This window comes from Ranitomeya variabilis, chromosome 7 (genome assembly GCF_051348905.1).
Source record: "Ranitomeya variabilis isolate aRanVar5 chromosome 7, aRanVar5.hap1, whole genome shotgun sequence".
NCBI lineage: Eukaryota > Metazoa > Chordata > Amphibia > Anura > Dendrobatidae > Ranitomeya > Ranitomeya variabilis.
In genome coordinates, this window is record NC_135238.1 from 175,999,387 (window position 1) to 176,019,305 (window position 19,919).

The following is a 19,919-nucleotide window of genomic DNA, read 5'->3' on the forward strand; positions in this document are numbered from 1 at the left end:
GTTAGCTTAGATTAACGTTTGTCTAAAGCGTTTCTCTAATTGAAAAAATAATTTCTATGTAAAGTTTTACATCCATCAGCATTTGAGGCTTGAACACACAAACACATGACCCCATTCAGCATCACATTTCTGCCAGTATTTTGGCGCGAATACTTGTCAATTAGTGACTTTTGGATTTGTGACAAATTCATCAAACGGTTTTCGTCTTTATTCAAGTTGTTTTTTTGCGGTTTGGTTAGTTTCCTGATTTGTACGTTAACATGGCTTTTTGAGATGCTTTCAACAAATTCATCAAATACGCCTTTTTTAAAAAGTCAAAAAATTTCTGCTCCAGTTTCCTACCCCAAGTGATTTTATTTACATCAGATATTTTGCCACACTTTTCCCTCTAAAAAGTTGCAAAACCTGCCAACGGCAGAAAAAAAAAAAAATCTGGCGCAAAAAACATCAGTGAAAACTACAAGTCAAAAAAGAAAAGTTACTTAAAAAAACACAAATGATAAATCGGAGCCCCGGTGTTTGTGTAGAATTGATCCAAAAAGCATATGTGACATATTCAATCTAGCTTTCCTTGGTGAAACATTTCTCTTCCTCAGATCACCTCTTGCATAAACTGTTTGAAATGTCACAAAATTTAGCAGTGGTGCAAAAATTGAGCGACTTTTGGCATTTTAAGATATTTATGGTAAGATATTAGCCAAAGGAGGCAACGCCAAGCATGAATCAAAAAAATCATCATAATTTACACCATAAAAGTGTCGTAAATTACTTCCGAAATCATGCCTCTTAAAGAGATTGACCAACACAGGACAACCCCTGCTTATCAATTCAGGAACTCATCTATAATAAAAACCTGCAGTGGCGCCATTCCAGCAATGTTGGCACCATGGTTCCCAGTGGTGATGTGACAGTGTCGTGTCATGTGCCGGCTGCAGCCAAGAAGCGGCCACTCATCAGCTGCAGCTCATCAATATTCTGTCAGGGTGGATGTCCTCGGAGCTGCATCTGACCAGCGGCCACTCATTGGCTGCAGCCAGCACGTGACACAACAAGTCACATCACTCTCTGGGAACAATGGCGCTGATATCTTTGGAATGGCGCCACTCCAGGTAAGCGGTCGTGAATTGACTAAGCAGGTTTGTCCAGAATTGATTTAATGAATTTAGTGCATCCTTGTTCATCAAGTCTCCATGTCTATTAGCCTCTTATAAATCTTAATCTTCATTTTTTTGTGCTTTAGGGTGAGCCAGGAACAGACTCTACTCAGAGAGGATCAAGAGGTCCGAAGGGAGAGGCAGGAAGTGTGGTAAAGTATCTCTGATTTCAGATAATGATTCATATAATTATGGTTGTAGATTAAAGGGGTTTTCGGAGAGTACAATATTGATGACCTACCTTTTGGATACAGGAACCAACAAACCATTGGTCCAGCCTATGCAGCTGCACAGGAGCCCAAAAGTTATGGGAGCCCACTATTACCTACAAAGCAGCCAGAAACTTCAGTCATATACATAATGGGGTACATCATGAAGCGCTTATGTTCTGCAATGTGCCCAAATACTGTTCTTGCACATGGACCCTCTTCTGTCTGTGTCTGCACCTGTTTGGATACATCATCAGTGTCAAATCCGTGAGGTCCAACACTCGACATCCCCACTGATCTGCTGAAGTACACAGTGTTCGTAGCTGGAGCACCACAACGCTGTGCATCATGTAGTAGCTCTTCTCAGGTGCTGCAGCTCTGCACCCATTTCTACAAATGGGAGGGCACCTGCAATACACAAGAATATCCACTACCCATGCTATGGTGCTCCATCGCTATGCACTGTGTACTTCCAGCCGCTGTGGGACTTACAAACAGCTGATTGGTGTAGGGTTTCAGGCCCCTACCAATCTAATATTGATGAGCAAGCTAAAAGATGGGTCATCAATATAGTAGTCCTGGACAACTGTAGATCTCCTCGTATAATGGTCATTGGGACTACAGTATGTTTGTTGTTTTGTTTCTGCTGCTTTAAATGGAATCTGTCAGCAGGTTTTTGCTATGGAATCTGAGAACAGCATGATGTAGGGAGAGAGTCCCTGATTGCAGTGATGTATCACTTACTTAGCTGCTTGGTGCAGTTTTGATAGAATTCCTGTTTCCTCTGCTGTATAACCCCACCCATAACTCTGATTGACAGCTTCCTTTGTATACTGCACATTGTCAGCAATCTGTCAATCAGTGATGCGAGTGGGGTCACACAGATAAGCTGGACTAGCTTGCACATGACACCTAGTCCTGGAGTGATATTCTCTTGCTGATAAAACACTCATTGTATTGAAACTACTGCACGCAGCCTAATAAGTGACACATCACTGGAATCAGGCTCCTCTCTTTTGCTGCTCTCAGATTAAATAGCAAAACCTATACTTTGCTCTATATGCTGGGAAATCTCTCAACATATATAACATATACACCAAACATAAAGGCCCAATGTTATAAATAATGTGCTGCAAGCAATGTGATTTTTTTTTTGTGCGTTGACCCACTGTAGAAGAAAGCACAGAAGTCTATGCTTTTTATACATTGACAAGCATATGCATAACATCATGCAAACAGAGCGTTACTTGAGTAATGTATAAGTATATTGAAAACCATAAAGTAAAGAACTTCAAATGCAGCTGTCCTTTGTTGTATATAATATTACAAGTTTTTGAATCTTCAAAAGGGCATTGTGTATTCACTCGAAATAATTTGACATATGGTTTTCATTGTTTTTCAGTTTCTTACAACAAAAGTCCTTTGATGATAAAATTAAAAAGAATACTGAAAGCAGTATGAAGTTCAATCAAGATCTTTATTCATGGAAAATGATGTATCACAACCTATTTTTTTATTAACAGGGAGAGCCTGGAAGGGATGGTCCTGCAGGACAACCTGGCGGTCCAGGAAAAGCTGTGAGTAACGCATCAATACTATGATGTTTGTGAGAAATTGCATGTGTGAGGACACACTGGCAACAAAAAACAAGCTGAGAAGAGAATAAAGCTGAAAATAAAGTATTAAAGAATGTAACATATATTATATTATACATTATTATATTATAGGAGGGTAAGCTAGTAGAAGTTGAAAGATTTGGTTAATATTCTTCAGAGAAGGTAAAGTTGAATGTAACATGACCCTGTGTAACCAGTAACCAGTGTCAGACTAGCTTACCAAGGGCCCACCAGTAAACAACTCCAGGGCCCCACCTTTCAGCTTCATGCAAATATGGCTTTATCCTCATTCACAAATTTATATAGAAATAAGCTGGGTTAATTGTTAAGTAAATAAGTTGCTGCCTTTGTCTGTACATCGTGAATCGAGTGTATTGTGCCAAGTACCGCTCATATATGAGGGTGATGGCCCACTTCTGTACAGGGGCCCACCAGAGGATTCCCCTGTGGGCCAGTCCGGGGCCTGTGTGTCCTTATGGTTCCGTAGTATGAAACCACTGGATTTTACATGAATTAACAAACATTCCCAAACCATTCGGTATCAACAATTTTTTCTGGATAGTTATAGCAGCATCTAATGCACTATTATATATCTGACATCAGCATAAGTTCTATATAATAAAAAGTTGGCATTGGTAATTATTCACTATTATTTTATTTTGTTTGTTTTTGTCATAGGGTGGTCCAGGTCGTAGAGGACCTCCTGGGCTTAAGGTAAGTTGGATATTTTACTTTAGTTATTTCGTACCTTTCTTGCCCATTTATCAAGCTGTGTTACTATTTATACGTGAACATTAGAGATGATCAAATCTTTTGAAATTCAAACTCACCAGATTCAATTCATTTTTCCCAAAAATCTATTTACAAAACTGCCCTGGCTTCCAGTTGCCCTGAAAAGATGTGTGTAACACTCTGAAGTTTATTGGGGCTGTATCAAACACATCCTAAGTAATGTCATAGTAATCTCACCATAGAAATAGATGGTAAATCGGTATTAAGCAACAACCCATTTAAAAAAATGAATTAAATTAGAAGATGGTCCCAAAATTATCTCTTTTCGTCATTTGTGATCAGATGGATTGTTCTGTGCAGAATGCTGAATCAAACTGACAGTGTCACTGTCAGAGGTAACATCATCCTGCTGAGACATAAGGCCTGCAGTTTCTCTCCATTAAATCACTTGTTGGAGGCAAAGGAGCTCAATTGTGGCCTGGATTTGTTAGTACTATTGCCCTGATGGCTCATGCCAGTGGTGGTGCATCTGCTGTTGCTAGCGTCTTCCACATTTTTCCCATGGTATGGGTATTTTTTTCTGTTACACTACCCTGTCCATTTCCATTGCAAATTTTCCTTTTATTATACATTTTTTACAGCACTCTAACTTTTGAGAATCTTTTCAACACTAATTATTCAACTGCTACCACAAAGAATGTAAAAAAAAACCACTAGGTATGTAGGTGCACGTAGGAAAATGTTATATTTGTCAGGAGATCAGGGAAGACCACACAAATGTGCCAGAGGTCTTGTAAGTCTTCTCTGTCTGATACAATCTTTCGCAATGTGGTAAATGAAGGGGGCATTTTTTGGGGGTGTTTCATGCCCATTTCTTCAAATTTGCCCAGACCTGAAAATTTCATAAAATTCCATACAAATTCGATTTACATCAAATTGATTTCCTCATCTATATTGAACATATATTGTCCTACATCTTCTTGTAGGGTAACAGAGGAGGTGCTGGTGCTGCAGGCGGTGTTGGAGAACAAGGTCTGAGGGGTCCTCAGGTAGGCAATGAAAATCATGGTATTATAGCTGTGTTATCGCTATTCAGCATTTTACCTTATGTCTATGTGTCTGATCCTTAGGGTCCTCCAGGACAGATTGGTACTCCAGGCACAAGAGGCGAGCAAGGTCTTCCAGGACCAAGAGTAAGATTACATCTGTTATTTTTGCAGCGTACAGAACCCCAACACATATTTAAGGGATAATTAGTTCAATCGATATAAACTAATTATCTTTTTTATAGTAACAACTGTAGTGAGATTCTGCCAAAATGTATGCTCTTCAAATGGCACTAGTGCGGGAAGAATAAAATATGCCATAAACCTAGAAGACTCAGATTAGCAGAGTCTCCAGAACTCACTTTGAAATTGTAATGAATCCTCTTATCAGAGTGTGGAGTGATGTTAGATTACTTACATATGTTCACAAGTGCTATTTAAAGAGCCTTAAATAGAGATTACACATGGGGAGAAAATGCTGGAATTAGTCTGATATGAGCTTTCCTCTGACTCATGTATTTGCATTGTGGTGTTCCTTTAGGGAGCAGGAGGCACTCCTGGACCTGCTGGTGATCGTGGCAGACCTGGACCACTCGGGCGCAAGGTTTGTATAACCAGCTGTTGTGTTTCCAATGTAAATCATAATCTCTTCTCTCTATTTATAACCCCCTCTAGGATCGGTATACAGAGAATTTATATCATCTGTTGTTTTTCACATTGTACTTATTGTACTGTTGCACTTAGATTTCTGCAACTAAAATGTAATCGAATGAACAAGGATAAAATAACAGACTTGTGAATTGAGAATTAAAGACGTAAATTGTCTTTCTTATATGTTGTTGTGATAAGAGGTCAGGTAAGATCTGGGTCTCGGAAGTGAAATGAGAGTCCCACCAGACCCTTAATCCAGTGCTGCTCATCAGCATTCAGTGACCAACTATTAAGTATGTTCCTCATTGAGTTCTGCTTTTTTTTAATTAGTTTTGGTAATGACTTTCACAGTCCACATGAAAAAGTAGGCATGACATATTATTAAAGGAATTTTCATAATTTGTTCCTAAAGGGTGAACCAGGAGATATTGGAGCCAAAGGATCTGATGGACCAGTTGGACCTCGTGGAGAGACAGTGAGTTAACTCCATACCCTACACATTGGACGGTGGCATTATTTTATCATGTAAATTCCACCATAGATTACTGGGAATAGTTAGGCTCTACTGACTTACAAGAGTCTAATGTAATTTCCCATTGAACAATCCCAGATATACACAAGATTAAGCCACCAACCTTCTTTATTATAGGGAGATGATGGTCGGGATGGAGTTGGAAAACCAGGACCCAAGGGCAGAAAAGTAAGTCAGCAAATCCTTTGGAATGTGTTTCCATGTGTTTTACGATTATAGTTGTGAAACAAACTACTTCACTGCAGGACTGATTTCAGCATTTACACATTTCTGTGTATCCAGAAGGATGTGTAACTCCTTTCAGTTGCCAGTTACCAGCTCAGTGAGCACTGCCAGGACATAGGTGGTTGTTACAATGAATGCAAGTGACTACATTTTAGTGTTCCAGAACGTTGCAAGACAAATAAAAAAACAAACAAACCAAAACTTTAACTAAGTTTCATGTTATTAGTTTATTATATAGTTATTATGAAATAAACAATTTTAGCTTTTGCCTCATTTGCTAGAAAATGTAATATACTAATAATGATTTTTTCTTTTTCTTTTAGGGAGAAACTGGATTTCCTGGATACCCAGGAGTAAAGGTAAAACAAATACCCCAATCACTTTCTGAGAGGCTTTTGTATCACTCAAGTGTAAAGATCTTCATTATTGTTAATACCTCTTAAAGCCCTGATTACAAATTAATGACCTATCCCTAAAGTAGGTAATCAATATCGGCACCCCCACTGATCATTTCGAGGTTCTGAATGCAGTCGGGTTTAAATAATGGAATGGAACATTTGATTAGGATTTGTTCCACAGCACTTGGCAGCGGCTGCTACATATTGCTGGAGTTGCGCATTGCAGCCTCGAGCGATGCATTTACAACTGGCTGCTGCTGGAGCGAATCGCATGTTGGGTGTCAGACTCACACTGATCCAATATTGATCTATTTTTAGGACATCAATTTGTCATGAATGGACAAACCCTTTGAGGGTGTAGTTTGTGATCTTTTTAGAATTTAAAAAAAATGTTTTAAGCAAAAATGGTGAATTTGACTTTGCTTTTGGCACATAGGAACTTATTTAAAAAAGACAATAACTGTTGGTTGTTTGAATGCTTGTTTGGCCAACACTTTTTCATGACAAACCCCTATACACATGCACCCTTGGTTAGGCCAAAAATGCATGTGTTATCAATGAGCGGATGGAATAAACCATTGCCAGACACCTCGGGCTGTGGCTTATATCTCTTGATAACAAAAGACCAAGAATGTTGAAATTCAACATGCCCTATCAATTTTTTTCCTTACATATGCCAAATAAATATTTATGTCTCAGACAGGCTGATGGAGACATGACCCCCCTCGTCTTGTAGGCTTGACTACCATTTATATATGCAATCATACCAACTAAGATGCTCTCATGTATTATTCAGGGTGATCCTGGAGATAAAGGAGCTAATGGAGATCCTGGACCTAAGGGAAGCAGGGGCCGCAGAGTAAGTGTAACTTAAAGGTATAAGATGAAATGACCTACAGTTCCTCCATTGTTGTAACAAACATATGTAGCTAAATAACGTAATAAATGAAAGATGGATTGTATGATACAACCAGAACGTATTATTAAATGGCACATTCTGTCTTTATGTCTAGGGCAATGCTGGGAATCCTGGTACGTTGGGTACTCCAGGAGATCCAGGATATCCCGGACCATCTGTAAGTCATACATAACGTATATGAAATAAATATGGGTTAACAAGATACATTTTACTTATCTACAAAATCTAACATGCACCAACAATGATTTATTTTTCAGGGCCTCAAGGGAGAGCGAGGAGGCGCAAGAGATGTAAGTATTGAACCAAAGTAAACTAGTGCACACATATTCAATTGGGGAATATTATTTATATCTGTAAAGTGGCCTTTCTACTTTACTCACATGTGTTTTTTTTTTCTTTAACAGCATTGTGGTCTTGTTAAGCATATCAAAAACACTTGCCGTAAGTATTTTTGGAAATTTACCAGGTTATAAGTAAAAAAAAATGTTAAGGCTTCAAGTCACTCTAAATTATAGCTCAAAATATGGTTGGATATTACTGTTTTAAAAAATGTTTTATCCATTCTACTTAGGGGTTTTAATACTTTTCTGTGGCGTAAACTGTAGATAAATGTTTAAGTTCTGATGGATTCTTTTTATGTTTTCCATGTTGGGTGATCCTCTTTATCCCAATCACAGCATGTTGCTACGGTAAGTATCATCAAATTGTTCTTCATGTTGACTACTACGACACCTTAGTTGTTTTTGTCCGAGATCAAGAATCTTATAAGAAAGATGATTAAAACACTATTTACTGAAGCTTATTAATGGTAAGAATGGCTGGAAATAAAACAAGTAGTAAGGAAGGAGATCCAGCTCGCCGAAGAGATTCTTACAAAATTCATACACAGGACATAAGATAATATGGAGGCAAATAGATTAGTTCTGATATAGCGCTGGCATCTACGTGCTTTAGGTGGGAGCACACCCTTAATTATGATCATGATTAAGGGTATACTCACATCTGAAACGCGTAGATGAATGAAGAAGAATCTGTTTTTAGAGCTGGATCTCCTTCCTTACTATTTGTATATCCAGGCCGTGGCAGAGCCAGTGTCAATGACCCAAATGGATTGGGTTAGTGTCATCGGTCAGCTGGAAACAATGTCTTTTTGGAAATAAAACTCTGCTAACCTTGTCCTCACTTTCATAAAGTAACTTACAATCATCATTCTTGCAACTCTTTCGTTAAAAAGACACAAACACAAACACAGCAGTTAATTTTAACTTAGGCTTTGAAGCCATCTAGGAAGAAGTTAGACCACAGAACAGCCAATACCCTTAGGGACCCCATTGGAACAGCCATACTTCTAAGCTACTTTCAAAGTGTAACTGAACTTTAAAATGGTTTTGACACATTGTAGTCACTGTTAAGCACTGCCGATTATGAGGATCTGGATTGTGAGATCCTCACCGGTTGGTCAATCCATCAAGAAAAATGTTGAAAGACATGCTGACTGCTAGGCATCTGGACCCTATCCCCCCGCAAAAGTAATATATTTTACTTTTAAAGAGTAACCATTGTCTTCATTTTTATTTCATACATCAATGATGTCTAAGGGGTAATGTTTCTCCTCATGGAGTGTGATTTGCTTGGCATGCCAGGGTAAGGAGACCTATTGACCTTGCAATGTTCCTCTGTTAAATTAAATATGAAAATTGTCTTTTCAGAGAGCCTCAACTTTTAGGATTGCTACTTCTAATAGGTAGCACTAGAGTCCAAGTCCTCTTTCCCTCTGAAGAGGCAATTGACATATTTAATTTTCTAGAGGAACTTTGCATGGCTTATAAGTCTCCTTACCCTAGCATGTCACTCATATCACTCTCCACAGGAGAAACATTACTCCTTAGTCCCCAGTCAGAAGTCTCTCATACAGCCAAATCAGATCTAATGCTTTATAATGCAGAGGTGTGATACACCAGAAAACATGTCTGCAAATTGAGATTCTGGTTAGGCTTTTATCCTAAGTCATGTGGTGGGGCAGGGTCGATATTGACTTTTAGGATTGCTACTTCCAATAGTTGGCGCTAGAGATGAAGTCCTGTTTCTCTTTGAAGAGACAATTTACATATATAATTCAATGATGCACATGAAAATAAGTACCGTAACTTTATATATCTTGTCAGAGCAATCTGTTTTTTTCTCTACCGGACTGATCTTCCACTCTCAATTCATGAGTATAATGTGAAACCATTGAATACAGGTTTCCCCCATTACTAAGATAGGCCAATGACGGTAGCTGCTTTTAAAATTCTATGGAGGAGGGAAGAAAATGGTGAAGCTATAACCAGACTACAGTAACAGTTCTCCTTCGAACTTTACGAGCACCAACTGTTATCTCCTATCTCAGTAATGTGAAGAACTGAATTCACAGAAGATAGATTCTACCTGTGTGTTTGGAATATTGAGAATGGACGATCAGCCCAGGCTGAGATAGGAGGAGGATTTCTCTAATAAGATATATTGCAAAATTTCTTATTTTCACGTACAGTATACTATTGACTTTTGAAATAAAAATTAAAAATAACCATTACTGTTTTGAGCTGCATTACTGAAAGATGAATATAGATATTAACAACTTTCCATTTTTAGTGCAAAAAATTATTATTAATAAAGCCATCGTGAGAAAGATCCATTAAATAAATTACTTTGAGCGAGTGCATGTAATGTCCTACAACATTATGACTACAATGTAACCTGTTTCCTAATTGCTCTACACTGTTCAGGTCCAAAGGAATGTCCCGTGTACCCCACTGACTTGGTGTTTGCTATTGACTCCTCCACTGATGTGAACCGCAACCAATTCAACAACATGAAGGATGCAGTTTTAAGAATGGTTAACCAGCTCACGATTACTGACAGCAATTGTCCAAGAGGGGCCCGGGTGGCACTGCTAACCTACAATAGCGAGGTCACCACGGAGGTCCGCTTTTCTGAAGGTCTGAGAAAGCCAGCTATGCTCAAAGTGATCGAAGACCTGCAGCTGAAGACAAACACCAAACAGAGAAGCCTGGACACTGTTATGTCCTTTGTGGCCCGAAACACATTCAAGAGGGCGCGTGGAGGGTTCCTAACAAGAAAAGTGGCTGTTTTCTTCAGTAACGCCCCAACCAGAGCCTCAGTACAGCTAAATGAGGCTGTACTTAAATTATACGATGCTGGCGTGGCCTCTGTCTTCCTTACAAATCGAGAGGACAGGCCACTGGGAAATGCGCTGAAGGTGAATATTGGAGATTTAACCAAGTAAATGTTTTGCACTAGACACATTCAGGCCCAATTCATCATTGTTGTCTCTCCACTTCTCTGGAGTAATTTGCTCCTTTTTATTGGCTTTAGTATTGGCACCTTATGTTTTATATGTTTTCTGACATTTTTTAAGTTGTCTTTCTTTTTTAAGCCTTTTTATGGTTATTCTTCATCAACGTTGCTTATCTAGATGTTTTAAACAAATTCATGAAATACGGCTTTTACCATTTGGCACAATTTTTTGGGTGCATCTCACCCCGGTCTCTGCCTGGGGTAAAATTTATTGTGGAGTTTTCAGTTTGGCGCTTTTTCTTATTTTACATCCTTGATACTATCTAAATAGATTTGAGCCTTTGGCTTTGAAAATTTGCACAAACTGGTTAAAGTCAAAATTTAAGAACATTTCTGGCTCTGAGCCAAATTCATGAACCACGTGTTAATTTGAAGAATTTTGCAAAAAAAAAGCCGTCAGTCAATACCACAAGACAGAAAAAGAAACGTGACTTCAATAAAACGCACATGATGAATCGGGACCTTAGTGTTTTCTAAATCAAGTCCCTAATTTTTGGTTTCTACAAAACATTTTCTTTCTGATTGAAGCAGCTTTTAGTTGCATCCTACAGTAACAACTAGCCATAGCTGAAACCTCTTTGAGATCACAACGCAAAATAGCAATAATAATAGTCTTCTAGTGGGGTGCTCCTGATAAAGAACATAAACAAAACACATAGGATATAATACAATTGAAAAAAAAATTGGCAAAATTTTGGCCATGAAAACATTTCACGGTATTTGCCTGATAGAAAAAGAATGCAATCTATAAGGAAGCATATTCACTATGGTTTCTGTATGCAGTATTGCATTACCATAATTTTAACGTTATCAAACCCTTTTTACGAGAATATTTTCTAGTCTATCATTCACTCCGATCACTAAAAATATTATTGACATTTTTTTGATGATTTATGAATTTAGATGTGTAGTATTAGTCTTGGAATGACAATCCGGATCCAGTATAGCACCATCTGATTCTATTTTTTTGTCATTTAATTATGCCCATACATGCCCATCAATGTTCAGTTTGGTTGACTTACATATTGTCGATGTTAGATTGATTTGGGCAGGAATTTGCCTAGACCCAAAGGAATTGGTGCAACCCCTAAAAAGGCATTATATATTTGGAAACTTGGCTGATTTTACCTCCCCCTACTAACAGCTTTTAAATGTGTCTTCTAGGTTAATAATACTGAGGTGGGCCAGGCTTTTGTACTTGGCACCGGTGCTCAAATCAATGATACCATACGCCGAATATTCTCCTGCCATGTCTGTCTAGGTAAGCAATACTTTCTTACTAGATAAGTGATTGAGCACAACTTCTGAGACCATTATCTGGATTCAGCATGCATTTTGTAATAGAAAATATTTTCGAATGATCTACGGATGTATGAGTTAGTATATGTTCACGAGTAGCTTTTGTGATGCGTTTTTTTTCTGCGTGAAAAATGGAAGCTATGGTCAGAAAACTGCACAAATGGAAACCGCGCGTGTGTGTTGTGCATTTGAATGCATTTTTTAGCCATTTCTTATGCATTTTGTTTTAAAGAATTTGCTGTGTTTTCTAAAAAAATGCATCACAGGTAAAAAAAAAAAACCACACGGTGTGAATGAGATTTTACCAATCTCTTTAATTTTGCTACCAATATAAAATGCTGCATATTTCTGCACAAAAAATGCACGAAAAAAAGCATTAAAGGCGCTACCTGTGAACAAGCCCTTAGGCTGGAATCACAAATGCAGTATTTTTGAGCCAAACAAAACCTGGAGGGAATCTAAAAAGAGGTAAGACTGATACTACTCTCTTTTGGATCAACTACTGTGTTTTTTTTTTAAATAACAACACAAATACACAACCTAAATAACCTAAATTGTATGAAGAATTAAAATGTTTCTTATAAATTTTGCTTTAAGAAACACAATATTTTTGACTCATTACTCTTCTTATTTCTAGATATTTGTGATCCACCTAGCGAATGTGGAGTTAGTGTTCCTAGAGGAGACCTTCGGTTACGGCGCTCAGCAGCTACTGATGTAGACATTGACTTGGCCTTCCTACTGGACAGTTCAGACTCTACAAATCCAGCCCAGTTTGCGGAGATTAAGAGATTTGTATCCCATGTCATAGGACAACTTGAGCTTAGCGCAGAGCCGAAATCTTCTTCCCACCATGCACGCATAGCTGTTCTCCAACATGCCCCCTACGAACATCAAGCCAATGCCAGCTATTCCCCTGTGAAAGTAGACGTTGGACTGACTGATTACACAGACAAAGAGAAACTTCAGGCCTTTATCAAGACTAAGATGACACAGCTTTATGGAACAAGGGCTTTAAGCAATGCCATCAAGTATGTTGTGGAGCATGTATTTGAAGGTGCACCCAACCCCAGGACCATGAAAGTAATTTTCCTATTCCTAACTGGAGAAGTAAAGCCCCATGAGCTTCAGCAACTTCATCAAGCCGTAATTGAGGCCAAATGTAAGGGTTACTTCTTTGTTATCCTGAGCATCGGGAACAAGGTGAATTCTGGCCAGCTACATTCATTGGCTAGTGAACCACATGATGTTTTCTCCAAGAAGGCAGATAAGGCATCGGAGCTTCATGAAGAAACTCTATTGAGATTTGGGCTACATCTGCCAGGATTTCTCAGCAGTAAGTATATACAAACTACATATAGCCTCATGGTCTCCATACACATTGGATGAAAATGGTCAAACATACCTTTGTTCATTGGTTGAATGAGTGGTTGTTTGTTGATGGCTCTCAAAAATCACTGATAATATTGGTCATTATTGGGCCATGATGCAGGCATTGCTCATCATCAGTCCAAAAAAATCCAACATGCCTGATTGAAGTCCTTCAATCGGTCTTCGGTCAAAATGGGCAATCGTTCATTTCACGGAAGCAGCCGACAATCTATAATTATGGTGGAATTTAGCTATTTTGTTCATCTTTAGTCTAATGTGTTTGGGCTGCTTTACCCAACCCTGACTGGTGTCTTCTTGGTGTAGATGGTAGCATTGATAGAATATAGCGTGTCTTCATTGAGATGTGTATTTTCTTTATTCACAGGTGAAAATGCTTTCCACCTCTCTCCTGAAATAAGAAAGCATTGTGACTGGTTCCAGAATGATCACCCTGCCAGCACTTCACAGGATGCGACTAATAATGATGATGAGTACGTGATCTAAACTGATAATACACTTTACTGGCAACAGATATCGTCAATCAGATCAGGATGCGATGCCAGACCTAACAACTGAAGATTAATAGATTGCTTTGCACAACAGTTATTTTTTTCTAAATTTAGTGAAATAATTTACTTGCAAAGTAGGATTCTGATATAAATAAGACCTGTTTTAAAGAGAATGTCAGCAGTTTTTTGCTATGTAATCTGAGGGCAGTATGAGGTAGTGGATGAGACAATGATTTCAGTGATGTGACACATTAGGCTGTGGGATGTTGTTTTCATACAATAGAGGTTTTATCACCAGGGATTATCATTTTCCTGACTAGGTCCCTCCTCCCAAGTGGTCTGACCACGCCTCCTCCTCCTCTGATAAGCAGCTCAATGTCAATAGACACTCTACACAGGAAGCTGTGATGTGGGCAACTTTCCGAGTTCAGCTACTTGTTACATCTAAAAACTGTGCACCCATTAAGCTAATCATCTTTGGGATCAGGGTCTCTCAACCTACATTATGCTGCTCTCAGATGAGGTAGCAAAAACTTGGTATCAGATTCCATTTAATGAAGTAATTTAATATATGCGATCATAGATTTTGGGTGACAAATGCCACCAAATGTGTATGCCCGGGGCTTTAATTTGGAAATCCTCACAAGCACACTGAAGAAACATAGCTTGATATGTTTTATAAGTTGCACTGTAAAATGCTCGTTATATGGGACATGATAGGACTGAGTAAATCTGGTGTTGCAGATACAAGTCTACTCTGGTAAAAAAAATTCGGAGTAAATAGGCTTAAAAAAGTATTTTATTGGGAATATATATAGTAAAATTAAGTACAAAAGACATAATTATAAAGTTGCAAAGGGATGAAAAAGAAAAGATCGCTAGTGCCACACACTCCATACTTGACAGAAACACATAAGGCTGGAGAGCATACTGTCACTAAAGTGCTAGCGTAATATGCCCATGTGGTCTACAGATAAATACATATAAAATAATGCTCACCGGTAACTGACAAGAAATAGGGGAAATGGCACAACGCTGATCCGGCAGAGCCCCCAACCTACGTTTCGCTTGTTTGTTGATCGCTTTCTCAAGGGGATTCTACTCTGGTGTAAAGGCGGAGAGCTTGAGATTCACGCCCATGGCCTTCACTTGGTCACTCAGTAAGGCAGGACATGTGCGCTGAATTTGCCCACAGGCTTGTTTAGAAGCAAAGAAAAGCAACTAGATGAAATATTACATGGATGAGGTCTAATTCTCTTTAAGTAGTACAAATACATACGGGCAACCCTCCAATGTTCCGTCACATCTGATATTATAATTCATTCTTGATTCTATTTTTGCTGAAACCATGTCATCTATTCCTCCTGTATTAGAACACAGAATGCAGTAATACCCGATGAGCTGTTAACCAGCAGAACGCCAGAGGTCATCACAGTACGTGGAAGCACCGAGACACCCACAGGTAACTGTGTAACTTACCTTGGATCTTACGTGACAGAACAGCTTGTTCAACTATATTTTACATCAATCAAACCTGTGCCTTTCCCAAATCTTGCTACCCACACACTACACCCTCTTCCCCTTACTTCTTCAATACAAAGTCTTCTAACTATATTTTTTTATATACAGACTTTAAATGGGAACTGTATAGCCATTAAACTTTGCATAAATCAATAGTAGAGGAAAATAGAAAAAACTTTGTAAAATATCTTATCAAGGAAATTTGCTTCCTTCCCCACTTACCGGCTTTTTCTTCTCCCCTCGAATTCAACCTCCTCCAAAACTTATCATCCACTCTGGAAAAAAATATGGCACAAATCCATCTTGCTCAGACAAGACGAACTTCCAGATCCTTATGGTGTGATGTGACAAAGACCATTATCCTCTATGAAGAGATGAGGGAGAGGAGGGAAAAACAGAATAAGAAAAAAGTCAAAAGAGGAAAAAAAAAGATTGCTCTGAGCTTTCGAAGTGTTTTACCTCACCCCGGAGCTTGATTCACATCTAGACAGCTCACTACTGCTGTATAATTTCCTTCATGTTGCTGTTTGTTCTTGCTTCATACTAACTAAGGAATTAATAGCAGGACTCCCTCTCTGTGCGCTGTGCTGTATATGAGAGAGATCACAGTAGATTGTCTCCTCCCACCAGCTCAGAGCGGATTGCAAATTAAGAGATGGAGTCGGCAGAGGGGAAACTGGTAAAACTGTAATAGACAAGTAATATAGTGGCCAGAAGTAGTGATATTCTTCATGTATACGCACAGGACAGCTCATTATGAAAACTTACCCAAAAGTACGGTTACCCCGTAAAGGGTTTTTCCAAACTTTTTTTGAAGCATAATACTTGGCCTAATAAAATAATAGAAAGCATACTCACCTAGACATCTTCTCTCACTCCTCTCCTAGTGAAGCCCATTTTTCCAATCTTCTTGTATTAAACATATGACAACTGCAGTCAATCACTGGCCACAGTAACGACTGAATTATCACATCTGGCTGCAGTGGTCCTATTTTTGTACCACCCTGTACCACCAGCTCTGTACATTCTGTTCCTGTTGTACCAACAAGTGATTGTGGCAAAAACTAGGAGTTCACTGCATTCATAGTAATAGGCAATCCTAGATACAAAACACCCGGCGTAAGTTGCATTGGAGTAAAGTGAGCCATAGTATATACAGACCTTATACTGATTTATTTATTGTTTGTAGCAGGCAGACTATTATGTTGTAGAGATTACTACTGCATTTAACAAAAATTCTTCTACTTCTTCAAGATCGTACAGTGACGACACACATGACAAGCCTCCCAATGCCTGAAGTGTTGGCATCTGATGTAACAGACAGCAGCGTTTATCTAAGCTGGGCCAGAGCTGACCTCCAAAAACCGGACGTCTATGAGCTGAGCATCACCTCTCTAGATGACAACTCTCTAGTCCTTAAACAGAACGTCACCGGCACTGAGAGACTTATTGGAGGCCTTATAGGTGGACAAGTGTATCAAGTCACTGTTACGGGACAGCACAAGAACCTTGGTCTGATCACCTACCAGACAACATTTACAACTCGTAAGTATTGCTGTTCCTAAATCCCATCTTTTATGGGACAGTTTAACAGACCAAGTGGCTCAAGTGCAGACGAGACTGTAAAATCATAGTAAAACAAAACTTGGAAGTTGGGAATAGGGAGGATGACTCACTCGGACAGAACTTGTAGTTTCCATTCATACAATAGTAAAATTACAGGAAATCTTTCTAGGAAAATTGTCAGAACTACTTGGGTTTTTCAGAAGCATCGTATGTGAAGCGGTACGTAATGTCGTAGCCAGACTGTTAGTCAGATACTTGAAGCCTCATCCACTGAACAGTAACTTTAGAATCAGTTTGACTCTGCGGCTGTTTTATACCATTGTACTTAGCAGATTACTGCCCCAGATCATTGCGTTTTGTACGCTAGTCTTAGGCTGCCGTCACACTAGCAGTATTTGGTCAGTATTTTACATCAGTATTTGTAAGTCAAAACCAGGAGTGGAACAATTAGAGGAAAAGTATAATAGAAACATATGCACCACTTCTGCATTTATCACCCACTCCTGGTTTTGGCTTACAAATACTGATGTAAAATACTCACCAAATACTGCTAGTGTGACGGCAGCCTTAATGAGGGGCAAGCCAGAACAAGATGTGCTGAATTCGTGAACAGGCGCGTGCCACTTAGTGAACTCGGCATATCTTATCGGTGTCAAGCTTCTCTGTGCACTTCGTCAGAAATGTTACTCCAGTCAGGAACTGGAGTAATATTTCTGGCATAATTTACGCTGCCACTTTTGATAAATTTGTCGGGCCGGCGTTGCCGGTTTCTTGTAAGCTCCATTTACTTTGGCGGAGTTGGCTGAAAGAAATAAAAAAATTTGAGCAACTTTGCAAATTATTTTAGCCTACATCTTTTTGCATGTTACATCTGCAGAGGCTACAGCAATGTGCATAATATCCATTGCATTTGCATCCGCCGCTAGGTTCTGATAGGGGCAGGAAGGGTCTCATGAATTCTTTGGAACTCTGGGGGAACCATTACTCAGGGCGACCATGTACTGCAGCTTCCTCAGGCACAAGATGGATCCACTTGCTCACACAGATACAATTGATAGAGTGCCCATGAACATGAACAGTGTAGTTTAATGTCACAGGCTGCACATTCAGTACAATTCATGTCTCTTAAGCACAGGCTTTATAAACAGTACAGCTGCTTCTTAGAGGCACATTGACTAACAGTTTCTTTAGATAGCACAGTTCAGCACAGATCAAGACTCTTTACAAAAGCACAGTGTACACAGCATTCCTTCTAGCACGGTGTAATGGAGGAGGGGGGAGGGTTTGCTGAGGGAGATGATCTCAGTGACACAATTTCTTCCAATAACTATCTTCCTGCTCCTGATAGACTTTCTCCACTAGCAGTACAGGGGGTTAGCCCAACTCCACTCTGTAATGGAATCCTGTGTCCCTATGGTTCACTTTCCTGAACTCTTGTGAGAGAGATCACACACCACTCATCCCTTTCCCTGCTGCCAGAATGGTAAACAAGTTTTCCACAATCCCCCTGGGGCTCTGCTAACCACTCCCTGTCTCCTGTGACTGTGTTAACCCCTCTAGTTGCTGGATGCTTTTGAAGCAACAGCAGTTAGCACTAGTTCTGCATGTCACAGATTGCAAATATAAGGGTCCTGCTTAACTGCATCAAGCTCCAAGAAAAAAAAACAGGTGATTGAGTTCTTATGGACATCTGAATGTACACAATTCTGCATTTCAGGCAAATCGGAGCCCCAGACAGAAGTTGTGGCAAATTCTGAAATGGTGGTGAGCACAGAGCCCATGGATACTCCTGAAATAGGTGAGTGAGGAAGAAGCACTAGAGATAGAAACTAGCTATCCCCTGAAATGTATCGAATTCAATAAAGGACCCTGGTAGATTGTTATACACAGAACTATACACACTGGCTAATACACACATGCAAGAAAGTTTTTACAACTCAATTGTCACTAAAGAATATATTCACCTTTATATAACAGAATACATTTCATTACAACAGATTGAAAAAAAAGACACTCATCCAATTGAAATGGAGTCTGGCAACCCAAACTGGGAGTATAAACTAAGCACTTGTCCTTGTAGGGGGATATAGCCCCTATAAAAATCACATGTTAGTGTTCTACTCATGGCCTCCGTTCTGCAGAAACTGAAGTTTAATCAAATACGCCAACTAGGTTAACTGGCAAAAATGGTCAGTGCACCACTATGCCCACTGGTTTTCCTCCTTCTTTCCTGGTTATTGAAAGCATTGAGTTGCGTGGAGTGAACTCTGCAAAGAAAGCTCATGCAAGACAGAGCTGTCAGTCACCAATGGTGTCAGGAGCATGCAAAACCAGTGGACGAAACGGTGCACTGGGCCTATTGGCCATGACAAGGGTGCTTTGAGCACCCTGATTAGTACTGTATATTTGACTAAACTTTCGCTTCTGAATACTGCAGGCAGTGATTAGAGCACAAAGGACTTGTTCAGACTAGCGTAAAAGGCTACGTTCCCATGAACAGCTTTTGGTGAGTTTTTGATGTTGCAGATTTTCTGCACCATTTCTGCATCCATGCAAGTAAAATCGGCTACTTGCATTTTTTTCAAATACGGGCAGCGTAAAAAACATCACCAAAAACTCATCGTGCGAATGTAGCCTATTGGGTCCGTGTGCTGTCTGCTTGCAGCAAAGACCACACGGAGATCACCTGGATCCATTGCAGCCAGTATGCCAGTGTACATGGCTGATTTAGTGATTTTCTACATGGACCGAAAAAAAAGTCAGAACGCACTACTTTAATTAGTTTTACAGACCAGAATATTGTATGCAATAAAA

General features: G+C 39.3%; 1 protein-coding gene across 1 annotated transcript in view; it reads left to right on the forward strand.

Moving 5' to 3' along the window:
* The window catches only part of COL6A3 (collagen type VI alpha 3 chain), a 143,582-nt gene that overhangs the window by 97,877 nt on the left and 25,786 nt on the right, over positions 1 to 19,919 (forward strand). The window contains exons 22-42 of the mRNA XM_077272344.1: positions 1,241 to 1,306; positions 2,887 to 2,940; positions 3,658 to 3,693; positions 4,698 to 4,760; positions 4,842 to 4,904; positions 5,299 to 5,361; positions 5,821 to 5,883; positions 6,058 to 6,108; positions 6,489 to 6,524; positions 7,360 to 7,422; positions 7,577 to 7,639; positions 7,740 to 7,772; positions 7,887 to 7,923; positions 8,160 to 8,171; positions 10,248 to 10,741; positions 12,004 to 12,100; positions 12,776 to 13,474; positions 13,895 to 14,000; positions 15,392 to 15,480; positions 16,794 to 17,084; positions 18,823 to 18,903. Of these exons, the coding sequence (XP_077128459.1) occupies positions 1,241 to 1,306; positions 2,887 to 2,940; positions 3,658 to 3,693; positions 4,698 to 4,760; positions 4,842 to 4,904; positions 5,299 to 5,361; positions 5,821 to 5,883; positions 6,058 to 6,108; positions 6,489 to 6,524; positions 7,360 to 7,422; positions 7,577 to 7,639; positions 7,740 to 7,772; positions 7,887 to 7,923; positions 8,160 to 8,171; positions 10,248 to 10,741; positions 12,004 to 12,100; positions 12,776 to 13,474; positions 13,895 to 14,000; positions 15,392 to 15,480; positions 16,794 to 17,084; positions 18,823 to 18,903 (2,560 nt within the window). The remainder of the gene's footprint in view (positions 1 to 1,240; positions 1,307 to 2,886; positions 2,941 to 3,657; positions 3,694 to 4,697; positions 4,761 to 4,841; positions 4,905 to 5,298; positions 5,362 to 5,820; positions 5,884 to 6,057; positions 6,109 to 6,488; positions 6,525 to 7,359; positions 7,423 to 7,576; positions 7,640 to 7,739; positions 7,773 to 7,886; positions 7,924 to 8,159; positions 8,172 to 10,247; positions 10,742 to 12,003; positions 12,101 to 12,775; positions 13,475 to 13,894; positions 14,001 to 15,391; positions 15,481 to 16,793; positions 17,085 to 18,822; positions 18,904 to 19,919) is intronic.